Raw genomic sequence first — 14,798 nt, forward strand, 5'->3', positions numbered from 1 at the left:
AGGGAGGATTTAAACAAACATAATTTGATAAATCAGTCACAGCATGGTTTCACGAAGGGGAAGTCTTGCCAGACGAACCTGTTGAGTTTTTACAGTAAAGTTTACGAGGCGGCAGATAATGGTGATAGTTATAACATTCTATATCTGGACTTTAGTAAAGCGTTTGACAAGGCACCCCATCAGAGGCTCCTGAGAAAGGTTAGGGTGCATGGGATAGATGAAAAGGTGTTAGACTAGATAAGATCTTGGCTAAGTGACAGCCGACAGAGTTGTAATAAATGACTCTAAATTCGAGTGGGGTCAAGTAATTAGTGTGGTACCACAGGGATCAGTTTTAAAGCCACTGTTGTTTTTAATATATATCAATGATGTACTAGGTAATTTTGCTTCTTCTAGTACTGTATAGAGGTAGTGGCCAAAGCAACCCGATTATAGAGAACTGCTGCCGTATATTGATATAATAAAATTGTACAATATAAATAAAGTGAGTCCGCTATGAGCCGCTTGTCCAACCCCGAGGATGGCTGGACGAAGACTACTGATGCTGGGGTGGTTGCTGGGCCGGCTCACATCATAGCAAGGACTAGTATCCGGAGACAGAGATGAGGGTTGACCTCACTCCCACGTGGTGATAGGAAGGGCTGCCAGAGGCTTGCCATCTGGTCCAAGAGGAAGGCGCGCCATGGAATGTGGGCGGCAAAGGTGTCTCGCCTCAATGACTTCGAGTGGAATTAGTAGTGATGTTAGTAAATTTGTGGATGACACGAAGATAGGTACTCGTAGATTAATTAGGTCAGAATCGGATGCCATTGCCTTGCAGGCAGATTTGGATAAGATGAACGAATGGACAGGCAGATGGCAAGTGCAGTTTAATATCAACAAATGCAAAGTACTTAGCGTAGGTAGAAGGAACCCACAGGGTAGGTACACAATAAACAATGAAGCTCTGGTAGGTTCAGGGTACGGAAAAGATTTACGAGTTAGAGTCAGCTCTGAGCGCCGTCTTAGAAAGCAATGAAATATGCAGAAATAGGGGCAAATAGTGTATTAGGATTCATTTTTAGGAGTGTTTAAAGTAGAAGTCTCGAAGTAATATTAAAGTTATATTTGGGGTTGGTCAGACCTCATCTAGACTATGCTGTGCAGTTCTGGTCCCTATATTACAGGAACGATATAATATGTCTATTAGAATCAGTACAAGATGAGAGGTATTCCTTATGAAACGAGATTGAAATTCTTAAATTTATATTATTTAGAGAGACGTAGGTTAAGAAGAGACCTGATAGAAGTCTTTAAGTGGTATAAGCATAATAACAAGGGGGACGTAAGCAAAATTCTTAAGGTCATTAACCAGAATAGAACAAGAAATAACGGGTTCAAGCTTGAAAAATCTATGTTTAAAAAACAGATCGGAAGGAATTGGTTCTCAAACAGAGTGGTAGATGAATGGAACAGAGTCAGTAATCAAGTTGTTAATGTCATTAGGGAGCTTTAATTAAAGATTAGACAGACTTATGGATGGGGATGATAGCTGGAAAGAGGTACGTATATTTCATTCAAGGGCTGCCATGTGTAGGCCTGATGGCTTCTTGCACCTTCCTTTATTTCTTATGTTCTTGTGCTCTCTCTCTCTCTCTCTCTCTCTCTCTCTCTCTCTCTCTCTCTCTCTCTCTCTCTCTCTCTCTCTCTCTCTCTCTCTCTCTCTATCTATCTATCTATCTATCTATCTGTCTATCTATTTATCTATCTATCTCTCTCTCTTCCCCCTCCCTAAATCACACACACACACACAAACACACACACACACACACACACACACACACACACACACACACACACACACACACACACACACACACACACACACACACACACACACACACACACACACACACACACACACACACACACACACACACACACACACACACACACACACACACACACACACAAGGGTGGTAAAAACAGACATCTACACCCACACTGTAACACCAAGCTGAGCCACGGATTATTAATTGTGCCGGTATGGTATTTTGGATTGTGAATTTAATAAGAGGAGGCAGTAGACACCTGCCGAAACGATAATTACTCCCAGTGAGGTCTAAAGCACTGCTTTAGGTGGGGGTGCTGTGAACTTATCATTAAACCCAGCTGAGACCTCACTGAACGTTTCCCTTTGTGTCTCACAACACAAGGGGGCAGTCACACCCTGCCCTCTAAAGACAACTCTCTTCCTCCACACAGAACTACAAGCACCTAATAACACACACACCCTTTACTCAAAAATTTTAAAATCATAATGGCGACTCCTACACCAGCCTCGGAGTCCCCATCTGGGGAGTGGACCATAAATGTTCCCAGGTCGGACTGCCTTTCTGTCGACGACCCTAAGTGTCTTGACACCCCCCTCAACTTTTCCTTCATTAACTTCTGTAACATTCGCGGTCTAAGATCTAACTTTCAATCTGTAGAACACCACCTCTCCTCTTCTAAACCTCATCTTCTTTTCCTCACTGAAATTCAGGTGTCTGAAGCAACTGACAGTAGTCCCTTTTCTGTTCCCTCCTACTTTCTCTATCCTCATTTTCGATCCAAAGCTGGATGCTGCGTTTATGTGCGCAGTGACTTAACCTGCTCTCGTGCTCACACTCTTGAATCTTCCGAGTTTTCCACCATCTGGCTACGACTACAGAGTCACTCTCAAACTAAATTTATCTGTGCTGTATACCTCTCATCTAACTCCTCTGACTATAAGAAATTCTTTGACTACTTAATTCCCAGAGTGCAGCACAATCTGAGTCTCTTCCCTTTTGCAAAGATCTCCATTCTTGGTGACTTCAATGTTCACCACCAGCTTTGGCTTTCCTCTCCCTTCACTGACCATCCTGGTGAACTAGCCTACAACTTTGCTATCCTCCACGACCTAGAGCAATTGGTTCAAAACCCTACTCGTATTCCTGACCGTCTTGGAGATACGCTTAACATTCTTGACCTTTTCCTGACCTCTAATCCTTCTGCTTATGCTGTCACCCTTTCTTCTCTGTTGGGCTCCTCCGATCACAATCTCATATCTGTATCTTGTCCTATCGCTCCAATCCCCCCTCAGGATCCCCCTAACCGAAGGTGCCTCTGGCGTTTTGCGTCTGCTAGTTGGAGGGACCTGAGAAGGTATTTTGCTGATTTTCCTAGGAATGACTACTGCTTCTGTGTCAGAGACCTGTCTTTGTGTGCTGAGCGCATAACAGAGGTGATAGTGTCTGGCATGAAGGCGTACATTCCTCACTCTTTTTCTCTTCCTAAACCTTCTAAACCTTGGTTTAACACAGCTTGTTCTCGTGCTATACATGATAGAGAGGTGGCCCACAAAAGGTACTTAAGCCTTCCATCACCAGAATTTCATGCACTTTATATTTCTGCCCGGAACCATGCCAAGTCTGTTCTCCAACTAGACAAAAACTCCTTCATTAACATAAAGTGTCAAAACCTTTCAAGATCTAACTCCCCTCGTGACTTCTGGCATCTAGCCAAAAATATCTCCAATAACTTTGCTTCTTCTTCTTTTCTTCCTCTGTTTCAACCAGATGGCACCACTGCTATCACATCTATTTCTAAAACTGAACTCTTCGCTCAAACCTTTGCTAAAAACTCTATCTTGGATGATTCTGGGCTTGTTCCTCCCTCTCCTCCACCGTCTGACTACTTCATGCCACCTATTAAAATTCTTTGCAATGATGTTTTCCATGCCCTTGCAGGCCTAAACCGTCGGAAGGCTTATGGACCAGATGGGGTCCCTCCTATTGTTTCTCCAAAACTGTGCCTCTTTGCTTCCACCTTGCCTAGTCAAACTCTTTCAGTTCTGTCTGTCAACATCTAACTTTCTTTCTTGCTGGAAGTTTGCCTACATTCAACCTGTTCCTAAAAAGGGTGACCGTTCTAATCCCTCAAACTACCGTCCTATTGCTTTAATTTCCTGCCTATCTAAAGTTTTTGAATCTACCCTCAACAGGAAGATCCTTAAATATCTATCACTTCACAACCTTCTATCTGATCGCCAGTATGGGTTCCGTCAAGGCCGCTCTACTGGTGATTTTCTGGCTTTCCTTACTGAGTCTTGGTCATCCTCTTTTAGAGATTTTGGTGAAACTTTTCCTGTTGCCTTGGACATATCAAAAGCTTTTGATAGAGTCTGGCACAAAGCTTTGATTTCCAAACTACCCTCCTACGGCTTCTCTCCTTCTCTCTGTAACTACATCTCAAGTTTCTTTTCTGACTGTTCTATTGCTGCTGTGGTAGACGGTCACTGTTCTTCTCCTAAATTTATTAACGGTGGTGTTCCTCAGGGTTCTGTCCTGTCACCCACTCTCTTTTTATTATTAATTAATGATCTTCTAAACCAAACTTCTTGTCCTATCTACTTCTACGCTGATGATACCACCCTGCACTTTTCCACGTGTTTTCATAGACGTACAACCCTTCAGGAGGTAAACATTTCATGCAGAGAAGACACAGAACGCTTGACTTCTGATCTTTCTAAAGTTTCTGATTGGAGCAGAGCAAACTTGGTATTGTTCAATGCCTCAAAAACTCAATTCCTCCATCTATCAACTCAACACAACCTTCCGGACAACTATCCCCTCTTCTTCAATGACACTCAACTGTCCCCCTCTTCCACACTGAACATCCTTGGTCTGTCCTTTACTTATAATCTGAACTGGAAACTTCACATCTCGTCTGTAGCTAAAACAGCTTCTATGAAGTTAGACGTTCTGAGACGTCTCCGTCAGTTTTTCTCACCCCCCAGCTGCTAACTCTGTACAAGGGCCTTATCCGTCCATGTATGGAGTATGCTTCACATGTCTGGGGGGGGTTCCACTCATACTGCTCTTCTAGACAGGGTGGAATCAAAAGCTTTTCGTCTCATCAACTTCTCTCCTCTAACTGACTGTCTTCAGCTTCTCTCTTACCGCCGCAGTGTTTCATCTCTGTCTTCTACCTGTATTTTCATGCTAACTGCTCTTCTGATCTTGCTAACTGCATGGCTCCCCTCCTTCCGCGGCCTCGCTGCACAAGACTTTCTTCTTTCTCTCACCCCTATTCTGTCCACCCCTCTAACGCAAGAGTTAACCAATACTCTCAATCATTCATCCCTTTCTCTGGTAAACTCTGGAACTTCCTGCGTGTTTCTGTATTTCCACTTCCTATGACTTGAATTCCTTCAAGAGGGAGGTTTCAAGACACTTATTCATCAATTTTTGACAACTGCTTTGACCCTTTTATGGGACTGGCATTTCAGTGGGCATTTTTTTTTATTGGATTTTTGTTGCCCTTGGCCAGTGTCCTTCCTACATAAAAAAAAAAAAAAAACATTATTGATTGGTAATGGTGGTAGTGGTGGTGGTGGTGAGAAAAATGGTGAAGGCTTGGTTGTGGTGATTAAGAAGATGATCTGTGATGGTGGTGATGGTGGTGGTGGTGACTGAAAGTGATGATAATAACGGTGACTCGTATTGATGATGATTGCGAGGGAAAGTGAATGTGGTAGTAATGGTAGTAGTAATAGTGACAGCAATAGTTGTGGCAATGGTGGTGGTAATAATTGTGGTGATGGTGGTGGTAATGGTTGTGGTGTTAGTGGTAGTGATAGTAATAGTTGTAGTGATAATGATAGTGGTAATGGTAATGATTGTGGTGATGGTGGTGGTAATGTTTGTGATAGTTGTGATAGTTGTGGTGATAATGTCGGTGGCAATGGTTGTGGTGTATGTTGTGTATGGTGTTGTGTGGGTATGCTCTTATGTTCTTATAACAAAGGTGGACAGATTAGGGATGAGATAAAGTCTTGTGCAGCGAGTCCGCGGAAGGAGGGGAGGCATGCAGTTAGCAACATCATAAGAGAAGTTAGCATAAAAATAGCAATAGAAGATAGCAAGAGATGCAGCACTGCGGCGATGAAAAATAGGCTGAAAACCGTCAGTTAGAGGAGAAGAGTTGATAAAACGAAAAGCTTTTGATTCTACCATTTCTAAAAAAAAAAGCGGTATGAGTGGAACCCCCTTTTTCATACATGTAAAGCATACTACATATATGGGCAAATAAGGTCCCTGTACAGAATTAGCAGATTTAGAAAAACGGGCGGAGACGACTCAGAACACCCAACTTCATAAAAGCAGTTTTAGCTAAAGATGAAATGTGAAGATTTATATTATATTATATTATTAGATTATAAGTTAAAGACATACGGAGGATCTTCAGTGTAGAAGAGGGGGACAGAGTCACTGAAGAAGAGGATATAGCTGTTTGGAAGGTTGTGTCGAGTTGATAGATGGAGGAATTGAGTTTTTGAGGCCGTAAATAATACTAAGTTTGCTCTGCCCCAGTTTGAAATTTTGGAGAGATCAGAAATCAAGCGTTCTATGGTTTTTCTGCATGAACTGTTTACTTCCCGAAGGGTTGGACGACTAGGAAAAGACGTAGAAAAGTGCAGGGTGGTATCATCAGCGTTGGAGTGGATAAGACAAGAAAGTTTGTTTTAGAAGATGATTGATGAATAATAGGAAGAGAGTGGATGCCAGGACAGAATCCTGAGAGACACCACTGTTAAAAGATTTAGAAGAACAGTGACCGTCTACCACAGCAGCAATAGAACGGTCAGAAAGGAAAATTAAGATAAAGTTAGACAACGATAAAAGCCGTAGGAGGGTAGTTTGGAAATCAAAGCTTTGTGCCAGACTCTGTCAAAAGCTTTTGATAAGTCTAAGGCAACAGCAAATGCTTCGCCAAAATCTCTAAAAGAGGATGACTAAGACTCAGTAAGGAAAGCCAGATCACCATTAGAGCAGCCTTGACGGAATCCATACTGGCGATCAGATAGAAGGTTGTGAAGTGATAGATGCTTAAGAGTCTTCCTCTTGAGGATAGATTCAAAAACTTTAGATAGGCAGGAAATTAAAGCAATAGGACGGTAGTTTTAGGAATTAGAACAGTCACCCTCTCTAGGAACAGGCTAAATGTAAGCAAACTTCCAGCAGAAAGGAAAGGCAGATGTTGATAGACAGAGTTGAAAGAGTTTGACTAGTCAAAGTGCAAGCACGGAGGCACAGTTTCGCAGAACAATAGAAAGGACCCCATTAGGTCCATAAACCTTTCGACGGTTTAGGCCAGCAAGGGCATAGAAAACATCATTGCGAAAAATTTTAATGGATAGCATGAAGTAATCAGAGGGTGGAGGAGAGGGATGAGAAGCCTTGAATCATCCAAGGTTGAGTTTTAAGCAAAGGTTTGAGCGAAGAGTTCAGCTTTAGAAACAGATGAGATGGCAGTGGTGCCACCATGTTGAAATAAAGAAAAATAAGATGAAGAAGCGAAATTATTAGAGATGTTTTGGCTATGTGCCAGAAGTCAGAAGGGGAGTTAGATCTTGAAAGATTTTGACACTTTCTACTAATGAAGGAGTTTTTGGCTAGTTGGAGAACAGACTTGGCATGATTCCAGGTAGAAATATAAAGTACATGAGATTTAGGTAATGGAAGGTTCAAGTACCCTTTGTGGGCCTCCTCTCTGTCATGTATAGCACGAGAACTGGCTGTGTTAAACCAAGGTTTGGAAGGTTTTGGTCGGGAGTGAGGAATTTATGCCTCCATGCCAGACACTATCACCTCTGTTATGGGCTCACTACACAGAGAATGGTCTCTGAGATGGAAGCAGTAGCAATTCCAAGGAAAATCAGCATAATACCTCCTCAGGTCCCCCCAATTAGCAGAGGCAAAACGCCTAAACGCATCTCCGATTTGGGGGATCCTGAGGAGGGATTGCAGCAATAGAACAAGATACAGATATGAGATTGTGATCGGAGGAGCCCAATTGAGAAGATAGGGTGACAGCATAAGCAGAAGGATTAGAGGTCAGGAAAAGATCAAGAATGTTGGGTGTATCTTCAAGACGGTCAGGAAATACGAGTAGGGTTTTGCACCAGTTGCTCTAGGTCGTGGAGGATAGGAAAGTTAAAGGCTAGCTCACCAGAATGGCCAGTGAAAGGAGAGGAAAAAGCCACAGCTAGTGGTGAACATTGAAGTCTCCAAGATTGGAGATCTCCGCAAAAGGTTAGGAAGTCAGAATGTGCTCCACTTTGGAAGTTAAGTAGTCAAAGAATTTCTTTTAGCCGGAGTTTGGTGAGAGGTATACAGCACAGATAAATTTAGTTTGAGAGTGAGTCTGTAGTCGTAGCCAGTTGGTGCAAAATTCGGAATATTCAAGAGCGTGAGCACGAGAGCACGTTAAGTTGTTGTGCACATAAACGTAACATCCACCTTTGTATTTAAAATGAGGATAGAGAAAGTAGAAGAGAACAGATAACGGGCTATCCTCAGCTGCCTCAGATACCTGTGTTTCAATGAGGAAAAGAAGATGAGTTTAGTAGAGGAGAGGTGGTGTTCTACAGGTTGAAAATTAGATATGAGACCGCGAATGTTGCAGAAGTTAATGATGAAAAAGATGAGACATTTGTGGTCCCCTGCCCAGATGGGAACTCCGAAGTTGGTGTAGGAATCGCCATGATAATTTTTAATTTTGAGTGAATGGTGTGTGTGTGTGTAATTAGGTGCATGTAGTTTTGTGTGGAGGAAGAGAGTTGTCTTTAGAGAGCAGGCTCTGATTGCACCTTTGTGTTGTGAGACAGAAAGGGAAGCGTTCAGTGAGGTCACAGCTGGGTTTAATGAAAAGTTCACAACACCTCCTGATTCATTGCTTAAGACCTCATTGGAAGTAATTATCGTTTCGGCAGGTGTCTACTGCTTCTTCTTCTTCTTCTTCTTCTTCTTCTTCTTCTTCTTCTTCTTTGTGTGTGTGTGTGTGTGTGTGTGTGTGTGTGTGTGTGTGTGTGTGTGTGTGTGTGTGTGTGTGTACATACATGCTTATTTAGTTATTTATTCAGCTATTTATTTTGACCTCTCTCTTCAGCCCTATAGGTCAAACCTCCCTGTCATGGTATTCATTCACGGCGGTGCTATGGTTGCTGGGTCAGCCTTGGGTCCTATTCCCCCAATGTTACCAGTGCCGCTACTGGAAAAAGACGTGGTGGTGGTCGCTATGAATTACCGTGTGGGTGCCCTTGGTAAGTTTGTGTTTATATCATTGAATTACGAAATGTAACAAAGTAATTGTTGTGCATGATGTAGCACTATTTTATTATTATTGTTTGGTTCGCTGCATTTCTTCATGTTATATTTGAGCGACGTGATATAAGCATATGAACAAATCTGTCAATATTACCAAGTGTACTTTTTTGTTTGGGTTCCCATGCCCTGCATCCCATCTCTTCTAGAGCAGTTTCAATATCACAAGTAAACATTAGTAACCAAAGATGACTGACGAAGGCCAAGATTCTGTTCGATACAGGAGAGCAGAAAAGCTTTATAAGCTTTTCTGCATTTAAACAGCTTTAAACCTACCAAGAAAATAACAACCTCAATTAAAAATCTCAGGTTTCTTAACTAATAACAATACCCAAACTTATGACTTAGTAAGACCCGTTATAAAATCAGGCAAATTTAAAGCAAAGATAACAGCGTTGGTGATCCCAGACATGGACACCAGTTTAACCATCAAAGGTTATAAGGAGACTGCTGTCTATCTAAAATCAAAAGCTATAAAATTAGCGGATCAAAACATAACATCAGTTGAAGTGGATCAAATCCAGGTAATAATAGGTTCAGACTGCTATGGGAAATTTGTAGGGAAAACATTAAAGAAATATAGTGTTCAAATGCTAACAACAGTTGCCGATAATCTTATGGTAGGACCAGAGCCGACCACGTCTTTGTGACCCCAATCCAGTCCCTACTTAGTGGCGCATATAGGAGCTCAAATTATCCCTAATGAGCTACCTGACGTAATAGAAGAAAGGAATGAATCATTACATAAGTTATGGGACCTAGATACCATAGGAATAAATTCTAATGCTCAAAAGCTCGAAGAGCAAATGACCCAAGACTACTTTAACCAAACAATAGAATATAAAGACAACCAGTATTGGGTCAAATTATCTTGGAAAATAAATTCACCACCCTTGCCAACCAATTATATCAGTGCCAAGGGCCAATTAATTAGATTGCGAACTAAAGTAAAATGAACCAGTGACGGAACAATATGATAATACTATAAGAAATCAAACCCCAAGTAATTTCATGGAGAGGTTAGAGGAACCAGTAAATCATGACATTGTTCATTACCTCCCTCATCATGCGGTAAAGAAAGACTCTGTCACCACCCCAATAATAGTGGTTTTCAATTGCAGCTCGCGAGCAACCAAGGGAACAAGTAGTCTGAATGACTTTGTATACAGGACCCTACCTAACTGAAAACCTGTTTGACGTGTTTAAAGCCCTACGCTCTAGTAGCTGACACCTTAAAAGTATTCCTAAGAATAGGCTTAAAGGAAGAAGACAGAAAAAAAAAATTTCTTGTAGCTAAGAGATCCGAGTGACGAGAATAGTCCTCTTTGGCTCATGTTCCAGTCCATTTTTGTTATGTTCGACCTTAAAATCATCATTTTAACAAAGCTGGTTGTCCTGAAGTAGGTCGTGCATTTAATATGGACAACTTACAAAGAACAGTGAACACAGAGGAAGAAGAAGAGACTTTATGTGAAAAGGCAAGAACAGAATGTTTAGCAGCTAATATGCCTCTGCAGAGTTGGAATAGCAACTCAATAATCTTGCATTACTTTTTTTTTTTTTATGAACGACTTAATTCAGAATTACCCGTGAGACAAAACTTATTGGTTATAGAGTGGGACGTGAAAGGTGATAGAATAAGTTTACACCAGCATCAATACCCAAATGAAAATCTTCTCTAAAAAATCCTTACTAAGCCAGATATCTCTCTTATTTGATTCTCTGAGTATAATAAGCCCCATAACAATAAGAGGAAAAAAAATATGTTAATATAAGAGGTTTGGAAGGAAAACATTAGTTGGGATACCGTCTTCCCGGAGTATTATTCATCTGACTGGGATAGAATAAAGCAGTTGCAATGGAGGTACAGATGTCTCCATCCCCAGACAAGTCGATCTAAATCATAATTTTGTCATTATGATTTAGATAATCTTAAAATCAAGAGTAGTACCGATGAAAACCCGAACCTTGCCCCATTTAGAAATGACGGGAATAGAAATGGCTACTCGGTTAGCCAAGTATTTAGTGGAAACAATCACAAAGGATCAACCTGGGAGTAAAGGAATAAACCCACTCTTTAGGCAAGTAGTAATATGGACTGACAGTGAAATCTGCCTTCACTGTATTAATGAAAATGAAAACGAGAATCCATATGTGAAAAATAGGATGGAAAAGATACTGTAGACACGAGAGGACTTTTAAGTACCACCATATTCCTACTAAAGAAAACCCGGCAGATCTCATAACACGGGGTAAAACATTCTCCAAATTATTAAAGGAGACCAGATGTTTCCACGGGCCTAACTGGTTAACCCAGAAACAAAACTGGCTCATACAAATATCATATAAAGAGGCACCAGTTAACGTAGTAGAATCTCAACCTCAAGCCAACCATCCGCCTAATCTGGCAATTGACTAAAGAAATACTCATCGTTCAGTTAATTAATTAATGTAACCAAAAGAGTATTTCAATTCATCATTCAGAAATCAGGTAAAGCAGTGCTAGATGCCCTAAAATTTTGGATCAAACAACAACAGCATGAACTCTTTGTAGATATCTATAAGGCACTACGTGCAGGATCCAAAAGTAAGATAAAACTAATAAAGAATCTTGAGGTATATTTAGATGAAGAGCGAATCATAAGGTGTCAGGGTAGAATAAAATATGATGAACTACCATATGAGACAAAGTATCCTATCATTCTACCAAAAAGGAGGCACCTTACCAAACTAATCATAATTGAGGCCCAGAAAATAACTTTACACAGGGGAATGGGGGACACTCTAGCTCAAACTAGGAAAAATTACTGTATACCTAAAAAGCGTCAAGTAGTAAAAAATTAAAAATAAAAAAATCCCTGAAGAAGTGCAACATATGCCAATGTTATAAGGCAAGACGTTTGACCTATCCAGGACGCCCAAATCTACTTCCAGAACAAGTAAACCTAGGTAGACCCTTCGAAGTCACGGGTGTAGATTACACAGGCGCTCTGATGATAACAGGAGAGGGTCACATCCCAAAATAAACATATATATATATGTTTATTTACCTGTGCCAGGACAAGAGCTACCCACCTTGAGATGACCGAAGACCTTAATTCAGACACCTTTCTGCGGTTGTTTAGAATCTTTACAAGGCGTTCCTCTCCCCGCCTTATCATAAGTGATAATGCTAGTAACTTTATAGGTCCCAGTATCTGAGAAAAAGTTATCATCAATAAAACAAATTGTTAGAGAAGTGGGAGGAAAACTGATCCGAAGAATATCTTGTCAGTCCTTGTGAGAAATTCTACGGCGCTTAACAAGTTGAGAATGTAGCTTCCCTTGAGGAAAGCGGTATTGTCTTACTAAAAACTGAGCAGAATCGTTCCACATAGCCACTAGCTAGGATATTGAAACTGTATCCTAATGAAAATGGCATTGGTAGAATCGCAGAAATTATGGTCAAGGGACAAACGACTCTTAGAACTATTAATAAATTAGTTCCGCTGGAGTGTTTTCCCGAGCCTATCCCAGAACGCTGTTGAGATCAGCACACCCGGAGAATTCCCTCACGTTCTGGAGAGTACAAATACCGAATTGCGGACCAGGCCACCTCAAGTAGCATCTCAAGAGTCTCGGGATAGGTGGAAGAATTTGATATCAGGTGGTCATATTATCTGAATATAGATTCAAGTAACGCTTAGCCCCAGGATATAGAAATTTCCACTTGTATCGCGCATTTATCAAAGTATCTTAGATTTATGGTGTGATTTATATATAGATTATAAAGTTAAATTAAGGGGTAAGCAAGATTAATATAGTACAAGCTAAGTATTAGTTACTATTATAAATAAATTGGGATATAGATACGAGCGGAAAGCGAAATGCTTTTCTTTCTGACGTGGCGAATCGTAAACCAAGCTCGACCCATGTAGTCGGGAGCATTCGCTAGCCAGCTGACTTTCAAGTCATATCTCCGCCACATTATAGTCCGCACTTGCAATATTCACTAAGCAACAAACAATCTGTCTTAACTACGAAAACACGGCCAGCCACTACCTTGGAACACTCTGTGATAGCAGTTCAACACCAGCCGACCCGAACCACAGCTAATTTAATTCATAATTTGTAATTATATTTAGCGATGTTTTCTGTGTTCGTGCGTTAGCTGGGAGATCATAGGGTGAGTGTGAATGTCCAAAAAGTTCCCAAAGATATCGTGTATCGAACAAAGATACAGGACATCACTGACTTAAAGCAAAGGATCGATCACTGATGCCATTGCCACCATTGAAGAGGCTAAGCTACAGGGAACATGGAAAGAAATCGAGTACTGTTTTGATGAACTTTGTGCAACTAATCGGGCCCATATAGATGTGTATTAAATGAAGCAAAAATAAATAAATAAATAAATAAGATGAAATAAAATAAATAAATAAATAAGATAAAATAAATAAATAAATAAATAAATAAATAAATATCTACATGTTTTATAATAATGTTCACATGCTTGTCTTCTCATATCCAATGAACCAATTTCTTTTAAATTGTAAAGAAACTTTACGGACACCCTGTATATAATAGATATAAATGCCATTCTCCGCGCTGTGGTGGTGACGAGAATCTTGAATGTGTCACGGGCTTTACCAACCCCCCTCCCTCTGTCTCTCTCTCTCTCTCTCTCTCTCTCTCTCTCTCTCTCTCTCTCTCTCTCTCTCTCTCTCTCTCTCTCTCTCTCTCTATCTATCTATCTATCTATCTATCTACCTATCTGTATATATAAATATATATATATATAGAGAGAGAGAGAGAGAGAGAGAGAGAGAGAGAGAGAGAGAGAGAGAGAGAGAGAGAGAGAGAGAGAGAGAGAGAGAGTGTATATATATATATATATATATATATATATATATATATATATATATATATATATATATATATATATATATATATATATATATATATATATATATATATATATATATATATATATATATATATATATATATATATATATATATATATATATATATATATATATATATACAAAGCTGTGGGAGGAGTGGAAGCATGCAGTTAGCAACATCAGAAGAACAATTAGCATGAAAACAGCGGTAGAAAACAGCTAGAGATGCAACATTGCGGCGATGAGAGAGAGGCTGAAGACAGTCAGTTAGAGGAGAGAGTTGATGAAACGAAAAGCTTTTGATTCCACCCTCTCTAAAAGAGCGGTATGAATGGAACGCCCCCAGACATGTGAAACATACTCCATACATGGACGGATAAGGCCCTTGTGCAGAGTTAGTGGTTAGGGGGTGAGGAAAACTGGCGGGGACGTCTCAGAACACCCAACTTCTTAGAAGCTGTTTTAGCTAGAGATGAGATCCGAAGTTTCCAGTTCAGATTTTAAGTAAAGGACAGACCGAGGATGTTCAGTGTAGTGTCACTGGAGAAGAGGTGATAGTTATCTAGAAGGTTGTGTCGAGTTGATAGAGAAATGGAGAAATTGACTTTTTAAGGCATTAAACAATACCAGGTTTGCTCTGCAAACCTGGAGAAATCAGGCGTTCTGTGGCTTCCCTGCGTGAAATTTTTACTTCCTTAAGTGTTGGACGCCAATGAAAAGACGTGTGCAGGGTGGTATTATCA

At 40.5% G+C, this 14,798-nt stretch overlaps 1 protein-coding gene across 3 annotated transcripts in view; it reads left to right on the forward strand.

Annotated features, from left to right (window-relative positions):
• LOC135089525 (cholinesterase 2-like) overlaps nt 1-14,798 on the forward strand; it is a 112,817-nt gene that overhangs the window by 54,825 nt on the left and 43,194 nt on the right. For all 3 annotated transcript variants that reach the window (XM_063985163.1, XM_063985164.1, XM_063985161.1), the window contains one exon: nt 8,956-9,109. In XM_063985163.1, coding sequence (XP_063841233.1) covers nt 8,956-9,109 — 154 coding nt within the window. The remainder of the gene's footprint in view (nt 1-8,955; nt 9,110-14,798) is intronic.

This window comes from Scylla paramamosain, chromosome 33 (assembly GCF_035594125.1).
Source record: "Scylla paramamosain isolate STU-SP2022 chromosome 33, ASM3559412v1, whole genome shotgun sequence".
Lineage (NCBI taxonomy): Eukaryota > Metazoa > Arthropoda > Malacostraca > Decapoda > Portunidae > Scylla > Scylla paramamosain.